Genomic DNA, 18613 nt, shown 5'->3' with positions numbered 1-18613 from the left:
AAAAAGAAAAGGACTGCTTCAAATGTTCTGAAATTCTTCAGATCATGAAAAATCTATGCTAATAAAGTCAAACGTGACAGGCCAGGTACAGCAGGTGTGTTCCCAGTTTTAACTTAAACCAGGAGTAAGTGGACCAAAATAATTCAGGCAAACACTGTGACACCTCTGTTAGCTTGGGACAAGTGTTTTGTATAAGCAGTATATTGAAAGACTTAATATTGATATTGATTCATTTTCAAATATGCTTCATGGTCCAGTATCTCGGGGGAGCCTGAGTGTTTCCTACTGGAGATATTCCAGACAGGTAGCCAGACCATCACAGAGCTAATGCCAAGATGACAAACGCAAACATCCAAGTATACACACATTCTCACCCACACGCAATTCAGAATTCCCAGTCAACCCACCATGATTGGTGACGGACTTTAGGAGAAAGCTGGAGCAACCAGAGAAAAACCCAAACAGGCACATGGACAAACATTTCAAGCCAGAAACGAGATTTAAACTGGGAAGCTTTTTCTGTGAAGTGCCATTGCTACCCATCACGTACCTACAGGCCATGATAAGTTAATGCTTTCCTAATACTCATTTGCATATAACTAAGTTCTACTTAGCTTAGTTAAATTTTGTTGGGAAAAAAAAAAAAAAAGATCTTTTCCCTTTAGAAAGTTAAGGTTTTACACACACCGCTTGCTACTGCACTGTCTCTGATTCTTCTCATTGTTGTGTTGGCGCAGAACAGCATCAACACATAATGCTGATGAGCAAAGAGCAAATAAAATAATCATCCTAACTTTGATGTGTAATTCATCATGCTACAACCTCTAATAGCTTCAGCTGACTGTAGCTTAATTGCAATAAATAGTATTTTTCCATTATTCCTATTTATTTCCAAGTCAAAGCACTTTTTCTGTGGCTTTAAAACTCAGACTCTAACTTTATACATTTTCTTTATGCAGTTTTCAGATCAGAAACTTTACAAGATGTCAATATTTGCAAGAGGAAGCTAACTTTTTGGCAAAATGTTGCCGCAGCCATTTCCAGCAGCTCTGTTTGCCTTTACTTTGCAGTGCATAGCAGAAAGATGGAAGTAAAACTTGGAACAAAGAGCAAGGGAATCACTCAGGAGCCATTTATCCCATGTGATAAGCAGCCAGACAATCCACCATCATGTTGCCCCCAATTTCTAAGTATGCACTGATTAATTCTACCTGCTGGAGTGAATCAAGTTCCCACTGATTTTAAAGTTAAATTTGAAAGTTTTTGCTCATCCAGGTAAAAATATTAAGACAAATAAGCGTGCCCTTTATCACCGACACTTCATTATTATTTTAACAGTCTGTACAGCCTGTAATAACAATACAATCAAAATAAAACTTGTGCATAATCATTTCTGATTCATCACCTCCTGCCATCTTTGAAACATACATGATTACCATGACAACAGATGGCATTTGAACAAATGGCGCACTTTGAATTATTTGTATATTTCCTGGAATTTGAGGTGTTGGCTTTACTGTGAATCAAAATGAGTATGTGCTTTTGGTGTACAATGCAGTAAGGTGTTCTGCAGAAAGGTTTACCTTGTGTGAGAAGCTGAAGAGTCCTGACTTCCTCCCTGACACGAAGCTGCAGGACCTGCTGCAGGATGTGCTGCCTCTGGGCATCCTGCATTATACCCATTCTTTCCAGCTTTCTGTCTGTCAATCTCATCAGCGCCCGGCCTGAACAGAAACAAAAAATAAATACAATATCTATAATTAATAACAAAAGGCCGAGAATTCAGGGACACACAAGTCAGTGCTGGTTGGGCATGCACAGCCGGAAATGCAGTAAAAAGGATAGCGATGAAGCATTTATGTCAGTGGAAGAAAAGGGGGGCTAACTGGTGAGAGGATTATTTACAAGTCGCGTACTGCATGTGTAAATTCGTGTAGCTTTTCAAGGCTGCAATGCTGGTCTCATGAAAACAAACAGTTCAAAGAGTCTTTCCTTGTTACGTGACGATCAGTCTGAAATTTCCAATTAAACCCAGCACAAGCCCGTGTGAGACTTCTTCTTCTTTGCATAAAAATCAGCATAGTACATCCCTTAAGCAAGAATCCCTTACAGCTCTTTTCATAATTGCAAATCCTTGTATAAATTCCATAATTTAATCATCCAATCAGTTCTATGAAGAGGACTTATGCTGCTAATAAAAGGCATTTAGAGTATTGTGCCATTATTAACGCTTATTATGAGTGCCTTTGTAACATGTGGGATGGTAAGCAGATAGGATAATGCAGGGTAATTACCAGGCATTAGGTTGGCCCACATCAGCTCTCTTTACTCCTTTGCCCTGATGGCTGCCTGGACAAGAAACTGGTGCCGACTGGTTTACAGCGCGGTGGAGAACAACTACGACTGGCTGGTGGAGGTTAACCCATTACAGTAGTCTTGCTCTTTTGTTATTGTCCTTATTTTATCTTTTCTAACCTCCTAATTACGAATCAGAATTAATTCATGATTCAATATTGAAGCTAATTTTATATGTAATAACAGCAAAATCCCAACAACTACTGGAATACCCATCGTACCACTTTGCAACCACAGCTGGGAAAGTGTTAGCAGTATGATATTGGCACATGTCATGCAAATTTTTCTCCTGCCTTATCAGAAGAAACTCTTTGCTCAGCACCACATCCAGATGGAGGAAAAATGCCAAATGCAGTTAAGATGCTTCAATGTGAAAATATCAATGAAAGTAGACATTACAGAGCCGCTGCTGAGCAAAGTTAGGGAGCACATTAAGGGGAAAGATGGCAGCTCTAAGCTTAGTGAGGTGGAAAGGGTTAGCATGCTCCAACAGCAGAGTAGAGGGTGGGAAGTTGGGAAGAAGGGAGATGTTCAAATAGACGGACATAAACTGACCCACGCATACAGCATGCTGTTATGAGTCTATAAATATTGACCAACCCGTCACTTGTCACCTGATTCTGAAACCAAAGATAGATCGGCATGGCAACAGGGGTTCGTATTTTCTCTGCTTTGGTAATGTCTAAGATCAATATCAGCAGATACAACGGACACAGTGTAGGATTCTAAACACCGCGGTTCATACGACATGTGTGCTATCGCACCGCAATGCACAAACCAGTTATTTTACTGGACGACCGTTTATTCAGAACCTCTACACTTGCATTATTTCATCATCCAACCTGCTAGTTTCACTGCTCAATCATGAGGAGTTTTCATTCATGCTGAAAGCAAACACGTTTCCAAGCAGCAAATAAAAATGGGTTTTTACAAGTATTTTACAAGTATGTGCTTCTGACTCATTGTAATTAAATCTACCTTTGCTTCCTTTCTAACGGCCATGGAGTCCCTAAAGTGTGCAAAACCAGAGTCTAGTTTCCACCCTGGCATCACCTCTTTTGGTGACCCAGCAACTACATCATCTAAACTGGTTTGCCGCTATAAATAAAGGTTTGTAGAAGAAGCAAAGAGATACGACAGAATTAGAGATAATATGAAGGAGAGAAAGTTTATGAGCAAGGGGACAGGAAATACTTGGTTTACTTGCTATTAGCTCTTTTATTATGTATATTTAGAATAATGAACAGAAAAGGCCTTCCAAAAGTCTCACAACGTCCCTACAGCCAACTGTATCCAAAAATAGCTCGATTAGTGAATAAAACATGAAAAGAACTTAATATGCTCAATATTGTTAAACAGAAAGGTGGGCAGGATCAAAATTTGCCCTCAAGAAAGATCATAAAGTTTAAAAGTATGTTGAGAATGCTCATAAATCTGTCAGTGATTTTCCCAGGTTCACAAATCAATACTTACACATTATAAAGCCCTGAATGTTTAGTTCGTAAAGTCAGGCTGTTATCGTTTAACAGGCTCATAAAGCAGGCTGAGTGCAGAATTTCTTTCAATAATCAGAATATCTGTGATGATAAACCACCAGGATCCTTAGCTGGATGTCAATGCAAGATTCTTCAGCTGCAGAAGTCGCTCCGAAGGCCACTTCTGGTTCATGTAAAATTCACTCTTTTTAAATTCATGGCATTCACTTAAAGGATAACATGTCCAAAAATTATAGCGTAACCAGTTGTATACCATGTATAAACCATGTATAAAAAATTGTTTGTCTATGAAAGGCAAAAGAAAAGTTTAAAGTCTGATATCCATAAAGATTGATCAAAAACTTTGAAACTTTCTTCAGGTAAAATAAATAAAAGTGTCATCTGTATACAGCACCAGCTAAAGGTTGAACACACTTGAACTTAGAAAACGTGTCCAAACTTTTGAGTAGTACTGCACGTATGTAAATATTCTGACACAAACAAAGAAAAATATACCCATTTTCTTTTTTTCCATCCATTTGTACAGTGGAAGCTGTCATCAAGCTCAGATCACATTGCAGAGCCTGAGAGATGAGATCTGCAGCTGGATGTTAGATCCAGCGCGCCACTCCTTCAACCCAACACCAGCGGGATGGAACAACTTCTGCAAGCAGTCCAAGCTTTCACTCTGTGTTCCTGCAGCTCTGAGTCATTGGCATCGACAATCCCACCATGTCTCAGCAGAGAATTTTTCATACCACTATTAATGCACTGTGCACTGTAGCACGGCCAGGAGGGGAAGAGGAGGCAGAAGACAGGAGAAGAAGAGGGGGAGGACAGATAAGAAAAGTGGTCAAGAGGAAACAAATGAGGTAAGTGAAAGAGATGCTTTAAGAGACAGTAAATGTCTGATAGTGACAGAAAAATAGCAAATCAGCTTTAAAAGGCCCCAGAACTGTAGAAGTGAGGAGAAAAATGAGGGGAAAATACCTTGGCAGTGTAGTCAAGGTTATAAACTAAATATTATGTCAGCCTAGCCGTTTCCAGCTCAGTCAACACAGTTACAAGACTTCATGATCTAGCATGGCCTCAGTTCATTTAACAAGCTGCAGATAAAGATGACGGGACAAAGAAGACATGGCACAAAATCTTTAACTCTCTAACTAAAGCATAATTAACATGCGTGTGTGGTGACACTTTCATCCCTTTCAGCAGGCAGGTTTGGGTATCCATCTTCTTTTGAGCATGTGTCTACTGCATTGTCACTTTACAGCTGCTTCTCCAACACCTAATAGCCTTTTTTTTGTTCCATTTTAACTGAGATGCAAGTCAGCTTTTAACATTTTGGCAAACGTGAGACATCAGTTATCATTTATTTCCATCCACAACTTTAATACAAACAGCTCGCCATATAACATTTTGCTCTCTGCAAGGATGAGCTGAATGAATTCAATCAACTTTAGAATTTTCTCAACTGAAATAGTGAATAATGTTCATTCCTTTCAGATTCAAGGCGAATTTTTGATGAGAATGTTTAAAATTTGGATCAGTGGGAGTAAGATGTATAAAGTTACAGCCACTTTCACAAAGTTTGTCGGAGTTAAAATAAATTATTGAGCAGGCTTAATAGTTTAAAAAGGCTTCTTAAATGTTTTATATCTATCATTTTACTTATGAGAGCAGAAGTGCACAAAGTAGTTCCAGTCAATTTGACACATTTCATCAGGCTTATGTGAAGCAGAGCTTAAAAAAATATTTACTGGAGAAAAAGGGTGACATGTTTTACTGATTTACTGTTTCTTCTGCATTTATAGCCGGTGAAAAACCACTCTAACAAACAGAAACTTGGACAAACCACAGCCTCCAGCGACCAAAATGAATATGCCTTAATTACAGCTTCTCCTTCATGAATCAATAGGTTTCAGTCGCTGTAATCTGTTTTTCTTGATTGGTTAGTCTTTGTTCACTCTGAATCAACTGTGCCTTTTGCTTAATACTGACTGACAGGTTTTTAACCAATGACTTTATACGCAAATTTAATTTTCTCACAGCTCCAAAGTCATTCAGGTTGTTTCCGGCTTTCAAAGAAATCATAAACATTTTGGTTAACTGTCTTGCGGATAGTGTTGAGTTTCTCCCAAGCCTTCCTCTCCTTCCTTTCTCACTTAACTTTCCTCTTAGCAGTCAACTTCAATCCCTCTTTGATCCACTAGAATGTGTTAAATTATTTCTTTCTCTCTTTCTGTGAGGGCCTGAGAAGATCCAGTCTGCAGCAACACTCCTACCTTCACTGCACTTTGGTGATTTTCTTTCGTACCTGTAGTCTTTACTTTCCCTCCGATTTATATCCAAGAATCTTCATTTCATAAGACACGAGTTATATTACAGATCTACAAAATATTCATCATAGGTTGTATTGTAATAAATATATTGCTATCCAGAAAGACAAAACAGGTATGTTGGACAGGTATACATATGTGTGCACACAAGCCGATTGTCCATAAGAACTGAATTAATGAGCAGTGGGTGAGCAGCCGTGTTGTGAAGAAGCAGATTAATCTGCAGCTACAAGCCTGGTGCATTCGACTGCATCTTTGATGAATGGGAGCATAAAATGCATCTACACACATGCAGAGTACACACACACACACACACACACACACACATGTAGTTATTCTGCAGGGGTCCACTTCGTTCTGCAGGTAGAGCTCAAACGTCATGCTAATTATGGCTGTGTGTGCGGCAGCCATAACTTGGCACAGAGGCAGTTTATTAGCATCAAAATTGCTCGTTTTTAATTTGGCCCCATAATTTACTGTTCTGCTTCTCCACAGGTAATCTTCCACACTCACATAAAAAAGCTCAGCAGTATGCCCATATGTGGGTCCTCTGGGGAAGAATGTCACTGAGCTGCATCTGGCGAGCAAAAACATGTGATACACTCTGCAAGCTCAAAATAACAAGTAATTCAAGTGATGAGCCCTAGGTAGCAAGAGTGTCTTTCCTTAATATGCAATAACATCCCTGTAAGTATAAAACAAGGATAAAAGCAGCAGGTTCAACCAGCTGACAACGACAAAACTGTGGAAGCACTGGGCACATCCTTCACCAGTATTCACTGTGATGTGACACAGCTTGAAGCCTCTTTGAAGTAAATGGTGATGGATTGTCTCAGTCCTAGAGATGCTTGTAGCCCTGGAGCTAAAAGGCTATGTAGCCGCTAAGGACATGTTATCCAACGCTAACGCTAACAGCTGACTTTAGACGAAGAAACCTGTTCTGATCCCGCAGACAGGGATCAGTGTAAGTGATAAGAGAAACGCCCACGCACAGACAACAAGCCGTCTCAACCCACAGCTCATCACAGCAGCAGTAGCTTCATGCTGATTTTACTTCTACTTACGCATTTCAATTTGCTGATCATTAAATAGCACCTCTGCTGGGAAGCCAGAGTTAACAACCAGCAGATAGCAACACTTTCAACAACTCAGAACAGCAGAGTTCATACACATGGCAGAAATTACTTAAGGTTTTTCTGCAGAGCTAACTAGCTGCTTTTCCATTTTCGGTATGGAATAGTTTACTATAATGACTATACTGTAGTGTCACAGCCCTGCAACTTGCCTATAATATACTGAAAATCGTAACCATATTCATAGCATGAAGGGTTTAGGAATAGTTTGGCTCGTCTGTAGTGGATAAAATTAGATTTCACTTCAGCATAAAGACTGAACTCTGGAGGAATGGAAGAAGGTCATGTGGTCTGATGAGTCCAGACTTACCCTGTTCCAGAGTAATGTGAGCATCAGGGCAAGAAAAGAGGTAGATGAAGCGGTGCAGCCATCATGCTTGTGCCTAGTATACAAGCCTTTAGGGGGCAGTCTATGAACTGGGGTTGCTACAGTTGGTTAAATCTATGTTCAGCAACATTATGTGCCCAAAGAATGAGGTCAGCTGATGACCTGAATATACTGAATCTGTAGTTATTTCATCAATAGATTTTTTCTTCCCAGATGGCACAGGCTTATTCCAAGATGACAATGGCAGGAGGCATTTGGCTTAAATTGTGAAAGTGTGGTTTTCTCCTGCCTTATAGTTCAACTTTTAGGTCTATCACCATGAAACCTATAACATAGACACATTATTGTTGTCATCCTGTTTGTTGCTGTCAGAAAGGCTTTGTCTCAGTTCTTATTCCTTTAAAAGGTCAATTATGCTCCGATTTCTCAGTGTACCAGCCTGGTCTTCGGGGTGCATATTAGAAACAGACTACCCTGGACCCAAAACAAGCATTTCAACTTCCTCTGTAGGATGAAAAAGACCCATCTGCCCGCCCATATCCTCACCACTTTCTACCGGAGCTGTGTGGAGAGTACACTGACTAATGGCTTCCCTCTATGGTGGGGTTGTTGTTTAGTTACAGATTGAAATGGCCACCAAAGAGTGGTCGAAATGGCAGAGAAGATTATCGGGACTTCTCACGGACATGGGTGTCAAACATTGTCTGATGTCAGCAAAAAAACATTGTCAGAGACTGCACACATCAAGATCACTGACAGTCCTCTCTGCTGGCCTCTGGCAGGAGGTATCGCAGCCTGAGGTGCAGAACAGCCAGGTTCTGCACCAGCTTCATACCTCAGGACATAAAACTTCTGAACTGCATATAGATTTTTGTCAGGTCTGACGATGACACAATAATTCACTGGAATAAGATCAAGGCAATAACTTAGTAGAGTGTTCTTTTGCACCGTTATGCCTTTAGTACTTAATTATGATTTCCAGTTTTCACGGATTTTACATATACTTTTATTTTGTTTAACTTTTTCATACTTTTTATCTTTTTATTTTATTCTACTCTTGTTTAAACATGTGTGGCTTTAGGTGTTGCTATCAAAAAGCATTTGAAATTAAATATTTGTGAATGACCATATTATTGATTAGTCAAGTCACCTTTTAGGTATTCTAAAAATGTGCTCTTTGGTGACATAATTTAGCATGGGAGGAAAGTCTGCACTACAAACGAGATAAAGTAGCTTTCACATATAAAACAAACAAAAAAAAACTTTTAATCCAGGTTTACACCAGGTCTATAAACTCTAATTCACCAGTGCCTATAAAGCTGAAAAAGCTTCAGTTCTCATAACTGTACTCTGCTTTGATTAAAAATCTTTCTAGCTGATAAATGCCCATATTATTCAAAACCCAGGCTGGCATTCAAGTGACATAACTTGAGTAATTTCCTTAAAGCGTATTAATTCTAACCATATTTTCTGGCCTTCACCATAAACCACGACTAAGCAACAGCTCTTAGAGCAATTCAAACTCAGATAATAGTGATACAGGTAGTCATTTTCCACTTCTGGATAATTTGAAAGATATGCAGTCTAATATTCAGTGTCTATGTATTAAACATTAGTATTAAACAGCACGTCAGTGCAAACTCAAACAGGCTTTATTAAAGGCAATATCTGACCTCTGCCCTCCTCCACTGCAGGCTATACACACATGTGAGGATGCAGTCGCATTCAGATAAACTGACTTAATCTGTCATTTTTTGCAGTGACCATTTGAGCAGCTTCGCTAGGAGCTGTGTTGGTTTGAGAATCAAGTCTCCGTTTTTCATTTCTTGGCAGGCTCAAGTTTTTTTCCTCTTTCTTTGTGTGATTACACAGGCTGAGACTGGGAAGGAAAAAAGTAATAAAACACAGATAACAACATCCTGTCTGTATAACATACACTGAGACATGAGTACCCTTCTTCATATGCATTAGCAGTTCCAGAGGCTATCATTTAAAGTCTGCAAATTCAAGTTAAACCTCACTTAAAGGAAAAGCAGGGATATGTGACAACCAAAAAACAACATCAATCCCACTATAAACACAGCTAGATAATCAACTTCAATGAGGACTCCTCGTTTTTAATGTCTCATCAGCAGCAAGGTCTTAATTTAACCTGTAATTACTGACAACAATGTCCAGCTGTTTTGCAGCCTCCTAATTCAAAGGCAGCCATGATGCTGTCATCCATCTGATTCCCCAGCTTCTCTGTTAAACAGCCTGAAGCGCCTTTAGAATTCATTGTCTCGTCGCTCAAAGGCTGTTTGGGCCTGTTGCTGTGCGTCATCAACCATTTTGAAATAGAGTTGGTCACCTTTCATCCCTTTCTGCGCTCATAAAACATACATTTTGTATCCAGCATGAGAGCGTTCAGTGGTCAAAGTGATCACAGCCAGAACTACAGAGACCGCTGTTATTTTCAAAGTGGAAAGATGATGGATCTGACAAGCAAAGCGGTGGAACACAGTGCTTTAAAAGAAATCAAATGCGAGCTGCAGGACACAGGCCACTCTTCATTAAACCACTAATATTACAGGCTATTAATTATTCAGAGTAAGGTCTCATGACACCATACATCAAGTCGTATTGTGGAACTGGTTATTAAATTTTCCAGACAGTAGAGTACTTTTATCACTATGTGCAATTTCCAAATCATTGTTCTACAGCCCAGTTTACCTGCTCATATGCAGTGTGAACAGGCGTTCTTTGCATGTCTGCTTCTAGCAACTCTGTACATTGAAATTAGAAAATAAAAAAAAAGAAGCTGTTCTTTTTTATTAAAACATTTTAAAGGAACTGAGCTCAAGGCCAACACAAAAATCCCAAAAAGGAAAATCCTCTGCATTTTGTTTGGGGTTTGTGTTTACATAAAGGCTCATTAAGAGAAGAATTCAGATTAGCAGTGGATTTCTATCCTAAAACCACAACTCAACAGTAGAAATATATATTCATTATAATGTCTGCACATTTCAAGATAAGATCATGTCCCTACTCGGAAATAGGAAGTCAAAGCTCTGCTGTTCTAATTGACATAAAAATCAGACTCCTGATAGTCTTTTTCACCTGTAGTTTCATATGAATTCTAAGCTCCTATTTTGCCATGAACGCATCATCCATGTCTCTGCCTGCTTAAAGAAACTTGTTAACTTCAGTGAAAAATAGCCCACATACACAAATGTTCTTGAACATTAGCCTTAAAAATATAAACAATGCAAAGCTGAATGGAACAACGATAAAGTCCAATGTTTTATCGAGTCAATATTGACACAAATTTCTACAAACTTTACCATTAGCCTGGTGGCTCAACAGCTAAATATATTAGTCCAATAAGATTTTGTCCGAAAGAGGAATTAGTAACAACAGACTGTGGCCAAACTGCATCGGAGGAAACTTATAGTATTTAAAAATTTAGCTGACAGTCCAACATTTCTTAAAAAGCTTTGTGATGGTCTGAGCTTGGGTTTCCTTGAAGTGTTCATGTTGGCCTTCCGGCTTTTAACTTTAAGTACTACTAATCTCAAAGGAGACAGACTCGAAGGATGGGAGGATGGAGTCAAGCAAGTGGATCACTCCACACCCTTTAACATGTCAGTGTGAACAGATGTGTGATGTATGATGGGAGGGGAAAAAACCTGTTGTCCTTGCTTTTTGTAGTATTTTCACCAAAAGCAGGTCATAAATATTTAATGATAACCTCAGGAAATAGTGTGTAGTTGTGAGAAAAAGGCCATGATCTGCTTTGAAATGTTAAATTGACTTTTATTTGTTTACTTCCCCCAAATAAACAAATGCTACCAGTGTATGGTTTGTTATTTCAAATGCTTTAAACAAGCATTTGAACACCTTTTCACTTATTTTATACCAAAGTAAAGACTTTTCTGCTGCCAGGCTTTACATCTAGATTTTGTTCAGGTATCATGTGGGCTATTGATTTCCAAACAGTGATGCATTTGTCTTCTCAGACACAAAATGAACCTACATATCATAACTCAACCTTTTTCCCCCTTTCTAGCCTCATGCTTTTGATTCCCATTGTCATCACACCTTTTGTGCTGATTACATCTACGGTGTTGGAAACTGTATGTTTGATTTATGGTGCCAAGCTATTCTCTGTCAAAAAAAAAAAAAAAAAAAAAAAAAAAAAAAAGCTTTGTCTTTGTAATTACAACGGATTAGGGACTAATATGTAATTATGCCCTAATATGCTTTAATGCATTTTTAATGGCAGCTGGGCGTTAAAGTTAAATTCACCGCTGTCTCTGCTGGGGAGGTGAAGACTGAGGAAGAGGGGTTTTTTTTTTGGTTTTTTTTTGGCAATGGAGGCTGGATGGAGGATGGAAAATACTGATTTCCTTGGCAGAGGTTGCAGGAGCCAAGCAGGGAGACAGCTGCTGCATACTGAAGTCATTCAACGTTAAAATGTTGCACCCGCCATGATACGTAGTAAAATGCATTTCCCTCACCACTGCTTTATGTCAAAAGAGGGAGGACACAAGTGCCTGTTTGAATTATGATCAGGAATAGAAACTGTTTATTGATTTGTGACTTCATGAAGGCATGACTGCACTGCCAAGACAAGTGAGATTGAGCACCACTGGCAACCGAAAAGAGGGCTGAGTATTCGGTTATAGCTGAACTGGAGGGAGTACAATGCAGAAAAGCTGCAGACAGACAATCCAGGGCTCGCAAAACTAAAGCTCAGACCTATTCATGCATGCACAGTTTTAAAGGGTCACATCTTGTGTCTGAACAGACAATCTCAGATGCAGATTTTGCTTTTAAATGTATTCATGCTCACTGTTTGTCTACACATGATTGTGTTCCACGATATTCCATTTGTTTGCCTTGTTTTTTCTAATAGGGTGTTGGAAAAGAAACATATCTGCATAATATTTCAAAGATTGATTGGGATGCAAATTGCCTTGTGAGCCCAATTGGTATGGCTTGGCCTATTTTAATTGGCTTCTGTTAATTAATGTCCGATGTGAAGACAAACTGAATTACTTTCTGATTTTCTGCATGTCATTATCTCCTAATTGTAGTGGTAGAAAGGCATGTGTGTGTGTGTGTGTGTGTGTGTGTGTGTGTGTGTGTGTGTGTGTGTGTGTGTGTGTGTGTGTGTGTGTGTGTGCGTGCTGCAAATGCATGAGTGCGCACAAATATTTGATTAACCCTTTACTTACTTGAATGTTAAAATCGTCTCACCTTGAATAGCGTACGCAGTTCATTAAGTTATTGCAACATTAGGCAGCAAAGTTCTAATGTTTTAATCAACCGAATGACTAATAACGCCAAATATTATTTTTCTTCACTCTAACTAAATCCATTAAGCTTGTCAGGAACCACTGAGGTGTTTAATCTTAATGTTAGATTCATTTCTAACAATTAGATATGGACCTCATGAGAAATTTCCACCAAAATAACTTGATAACTTCCTTTGACATCATTTTTCTTTTATGCAGTAACAGTGTAAATGTGATAAAAAAAAAAAAAAAGGGGTGTTTTTCAGCAGCAGCATCTACGAGTCCTTTGTGTGCACGTGTCCTTGATTTTTATCTGAATCATTACTGAAAATGATCTATTTAGCACACAAGACTCGAATCAATCAACTGTCACAGAAGCTGCGACGTGCGTTTCACGAGCGATCCATCAACACATGACAGCTACCTTGAATGAAAAGAAAACAAATTAAAAACCTTTCGGAAATTCTTCTCCTTTTGGTGATTAGATCTGAAATGTTGCAGCGGTTCAACAAATATGCAATGAACTGTGGGTCTCTTGGACCTCTTTGCTGTTTAGGAGATATATGTGCAACTTGTGGTGCAAAGCAGCAAGATGCATATTTTCAGACCATTAAACAGAGGATGCTGAATCTCCACACAGACATATAACAGTCAAAATGCATTAAAGGGCAAAATGGCAGCGTAAGTCATTACTGCACTCATCGTGACCACCAGGCGATTTATCCTGCTAGCCAGCCACTGAGTCGAGGAGGTCCTCAACAGCAACAAATAAACATATTAATCTGATCAGTCGTGCTCAGAGAGAGAGAAGCACATTGCAAATTAATGGTCGTCTGTTGCCATGAAGACTGGAGTGTCATTAGAGCCAGAGTGACCTTGAAGAGCCTCGTTAGGGGGAATGATTGACGTGGCAACTGTTGCCGATGGTAACGCTGAGAGTGGGAAGAGAAGGATGGGCAGACGGGTATGCCGGGTGGTAAGGCTGCAGGTGGCAGACAGCGGCCGAAGAGCGCACCTGGGAGGTTATAAATGAAGCCTGGCGTCATCGAGACAACATGAGACAAACAGAGCAGAGTTTTAAGAGACAGATAAACTCCGCTTCACAAGCTTCGCCACACGCCTGATCTAAAAACACATTTCATTCTTATATGTTTGCCTTCATCAGACTAATTGCATCCAAACTTCAATTAATTACTCTCTAGACAATTATTATTGACAGAATTTTATAGTCATAGCTTGTTTCCCTCTGTTTTCCCATACAGGTCTGTCAAAGGTTATCAATAGTTACATGTTATATTTTCAAAGTGGTACTACTAAATTTTGACCGATTTTCTTACATCATATCTCCTCTAAGTTGTTTCCAGCAATCATGGCCCAGGAATGCGGACAATGAATATCAGTTCAAAATCAAAATCAGTAAGAAATACAGGCTTCATGTTGGAAAATTGGGTTGTTTTGCTTTAACATGATGCAACGTGTTATTAGTTAACAACTAGATGTGACGCTACAAGAGCAGAGTGTCAGTAAGAATCCAAAGCTAAAGGCAAAAGTTAACTTTGAGCACAGCTCATTAAAGCTCTAAAGGAAAGAAGCTGACTTTAGTGTCATCCCTTCATCTGCAGGAAGTTTACTGGGAAAAAAAAATGCAGTGGAAAACTTGGAAATCGACTTAATTTGGCCTGAGCTCGAAAAGAAATGACAAAAAAAAGTCTCAACTTATTTTCAGCTTTTGCAAGGCGTAAGCGTAAATTAAAAGGAAGATGATTATGTGGTGGAAATTTCCATGGCAACCACTGTTCAGGTGTAAAAACGTACCTGTGATGTCGTGCTGTTTAAAAGAGTCACTGTAGATCTGATGCTGATTGGGACAGTGCTTTTTCAGCCACTTGCAAACATCTTGTTGGGTCCACAGAGCCACCGGCTTCGACAGCTTCACATATCCTGGCTGCATGAGACACAAAACATGGATTCAGAAAACTTTCTTTTCCTGTACTGAGTTGCCATTTGAAGAATTTTCTTTGCAAAAACCTAAAAAAATTATCTAAATCCAATCAAACTTTATTTCTTGAGCACTTTTCATGCCACGGGCAACACAAAGTGCTTTACAAGATAAAATCAAGTCATAAGGATTAAAACAAACAGTAGATAACAAGACATTTAAAACAAAGACACAAGCTCTTTCCACACACACACACACAAGGACAGAGAGCAAACCCCCCCACACACACACACCCACATTCCCCGAAATACATCATTCCCTGAATACTGTCTCTTTAACCGACCACAGGTTAATAAAACAACTAAAACATTAATTAAGTGATAAAAATTCTGTAATACTTCTCATTTTGATGAGAGCATGTTAATCAGAAGGAAACACTGATCCCTGTTGGTGTTTGTTATTTTCTTTTTGCTGATGGACAACAGAGCAGCCATAATTGCATTTACAGTACATGGTGAGTAACTTCCTCTGATTTTATCACATACTGCTAAAATGGCTTCTGTGACTTTAAAGATCAATAAAATATCAATCTCATAAGGTACCAACAAAGGGGTGACTTGTGAAAGGCAATAAAAAGCAATTATACAAGTTGCTCTCTTTAGAAGTAAACATTGAAACTGATATCTTCCCATTGTCGAGGCTTCATCAAGTTTTAATATTAAGAGAACGGCAGACTGCTTTGCCGGAGTCTACAAGAAAACTAGCATGGTGGGAAATATAATTATGTAAATCCACACAGCACTAGCCAGGCATTTAAATATATGAGGAAAAAAGTTCACAAGTTTACAAGTTTGTCTAAATAAAGTGAAAATGTTGTGCTAATGTTAAGACACCCGGAAAGCAACTTCTCAGAAAACATTTCAAGCCTATATTCACTTGAAAAATGGTCTAAAACCAACATATGAAACGTTAAAATAGGAATGTTCCACTGCTGTCAGTAAAAAAAAAAAAAAAAGTTGAGACGGGCTGCTTCTCCAGCACTTCTGTTGCATCAGATATTATTTTAACACAACTGTTTAAGCATTTTGAAGCTGAAGAGGCCAGTTGCTGTAGCCCCTTCTTGATAATGGATTTTAGCTGCTCGGCCGTTTGGGACTCTTCAGGTAAATATTTTAACAATTTAACAGCAACTTTTCACAGCATTAAATTTGAAAAAACTTTGAAAGTTTCATCATTCACAGTACAAAAAAAAAAAAAAAATTCGGTAGATTCAGAGAATCTGCAGAAATATCTACAGAAATGATGGGGATGAAAGTCCACTCTGCATGGTGGTGGTCTTCAGCTCCACAAACAGCACCAGATTACAAAGAAAACCAGAAGCTACTCTGCACTTGTGCCCAGTTTGCCCACCAAAACAAATGTTGGTGAGCTAAGTTTGTTGTTTCATTGCCAATTCTCATGCAAAATGATACAGAATTGGGGATCCATTATGTGCAGGGGTGGTGCTCAAGGGGCCGCACATTTTCCATGCATCCCAGTTCCAACGCACTTGACTCAAATTAATCAGTCATTGTGCAAAACCTTATAGGTTGTTGGTTCCACTTAATGTGTGCTGGGTGTGTTGGAACAAGAATAGATCAAAAATCTGCAGGACAGCAGCCTTCGAGGACCTTTGGACACCCCAGCATGAATGGGTTCAAGATAGTTGACACAAAAAGTGTTAATTAAACTTTTCCTTAAACTGAGGTTTCCAACTAGTATGAGTTTTCCACTGTTGTTGATTTGGTAATTTGGCCAACCAAAGGTTAAAGCATCCTCTCAAGGACTTTTTATTGAATAATGCAATTATTTCAGAGGGTCTGTCCTGCAAGCAGACCAGTTTAACATGCAGATTCTACAACAGACATGCTGCTGCAGTGTGCACATGCAGGATTTGGTTCTGTATTAATCTGCTGAGATAAGCAAAATCTTTTCTAATGGGAGCATCATATGGAAGGCAGCCATCAGCCCTCCTCAACAAGCCTCTGCTTAAGTGGCCCATCTTAAGTCCATGTCAGCCACTGAAAACATTCCCCGCATTGTGAAGAAAACTATCCAAACAGGCCTCTGGCTGGTGATCAGCTGCATTACAGTATCACAAAGCAATTGGTTCTTCAGCTAAAAGATGCTTCCAAAGTGCCTTTGTTGAAACATGTTGCTGGATTCATATCCAAATGAAGCAGAGGCAATAAAAACTTCTAGTGTGAACAATTGGCATGCTGACATGCTTCAGTGATGTTTAATATTTAATGTGATATGCTAAGCCTCATGGAAAACAGGTCTATGCATAGGCAAAGACTGCACTAGGGTAGTCCTGGGAAATCTCTTCAAAAAAAAAAAAAAAGTGTGAAAATGCAATGAAATGAAGCAGGGTGTTGCTGTAAGAGAGCGTGGGAGCTCAGCCAAACTTCTATCTACCTACTGTGTAAATAAAACCTATAAAACAAAGGAGTTGCTTTAGAAACCAGAATCAGTCCAAGAATAGCTTAAAGCTTTCATCCATGTGTGAAAAGGTTGCTATAGATACCTACTCAGTGCTCCCTAGCAGTTATAAACAGCATATTTCTGAGGATTGAGCAGTGGATAACCAATAACATGAAAGCTTTGAGTCCTTTCTAGCAAATATCCCAAATAGTTCTTTCAGTGCTCTCTCATTTGTAATTTCAATATTGTACTTACAATCGACCTACAAATGCATGCAAGAAGTAAAGCATTTGTAATCCGATTTGTAGTTGTGACGTATGCAGTGGACTGATGGAGCTGCCAATAAATATTCCACATAACACCACTTTGTCTGCATTACTGTCCTGTGCAAACAGATAAAAAGGAATCGTTTAAAACTACCTTCAGAGGCCAAAATTGGATGCAGATAAACTTAAATCAAATGTACAAGCACGTGTACATTTTACACTATCCTCAGAATGGAAGATGCCTTTCTAACTTAAGTACCTAAACAGCAGCAAAGCTTCAGCCTGCTAAAGAATCTTTCTTGAAAGTGTTAGCCATGCTTTTGGTTTTGATTGAGGGGCTACGAAAATTACAAACACAGATGTGATTAAAATTTCCCATCCACTCCCCTCCACTTCTGGCTGCTGTGTGGTGTGGCATAGCAATGGAAGCTCCTCTCTTCTTCCAGCCACAAAGAGCTGAACATCAGGTACTGGCAAGCCTTTCCTTGGCTTCACCTTCTCTTGCCTTCCATCATGTCTCATCTCTGCCCTGGATTCAATCTCCCACGGTACCTGTTAGATCTATCGTATTGTCTCCCCCACTTCCTCTCACCTGCTTCTCATTCCACGTTTCTACCTTGCTCACTCCTTTTCGGCGCCTCACTGCTACACCTACTCACTTTCTAACTAGCATCCGAGAGAGGAAGAGAAATTGGGGAAGAGGTGCATGCTGATTTGGGCATATGGTCAGTCTCTCCTGCAGGTAGGTGAAGTGATAGATGGCCGAAATGAAAGGCAGGTATACGACAGGTAGGCGAGGTCACATTGCTTAAAGCAAGGATCTAGTAGCCTGAATAGATGGATGCTGAATTTACCGAAAAGGGACAGAATGTTATCAGAGGGGGGGAAAAAAAAAAACACATTAACCATTAAACACAACTCAACTCAGTGCTAATTAACCCTGACTAGGAGCCTAAGGCAACAGAAAGGAGAGCGAGGACAAAAAAAAAAAAAAAAGAGAAAGACTGAGATGGAAAGGAGAAGAAGAGGGGTGTGT

At 39.3% G+C, this 18613-nt stretch overlaps 1 protein-coding gene across 1 annotated transcript in view; it reads right to left on the bottom strand.

Moving 5' to 3' along the window:
- Positions 1-18613, bottom strand: part of samd12 (sterile alpha motif domain containing 12) — a gene marked incomplete at its 5' end in the record, with an annotated part of 115436 nt that overhangs the window by 64104 nt on the left and 32719 nt on the right. Inside the window, 2 exons of the mRNA XM_079259127.1 lie at positions 1584-1724; positions 14725-14854. Coding sequence (XP_079115253.1) covers positions 1584-1724; positions 14725-14854 — 271 coding nt within the window. The remainder of the gene's footprint in view (positions 1-1583; positions 1725-14724; positions 14855-18613) is intronic.

The sequence above is a fragment of the Telmatherina bonti genome (genome assembly GCF_933228915.1).
Source record: "Telmatherina bonti genome assembly, chromosome: 19".
NCBI classification, from domain to species: Eukaryota; Metazoa; Chordata; class Actinopteri; order Atheriniformes; family Telmatherinidae; genus Telmatherina; species Telmatherina bonti.
The sequence above is the reverse complement of the archived record's forward strand: the minus strand, read 5'-3'. Positions and strand labels throughout refer to the sequence as shown.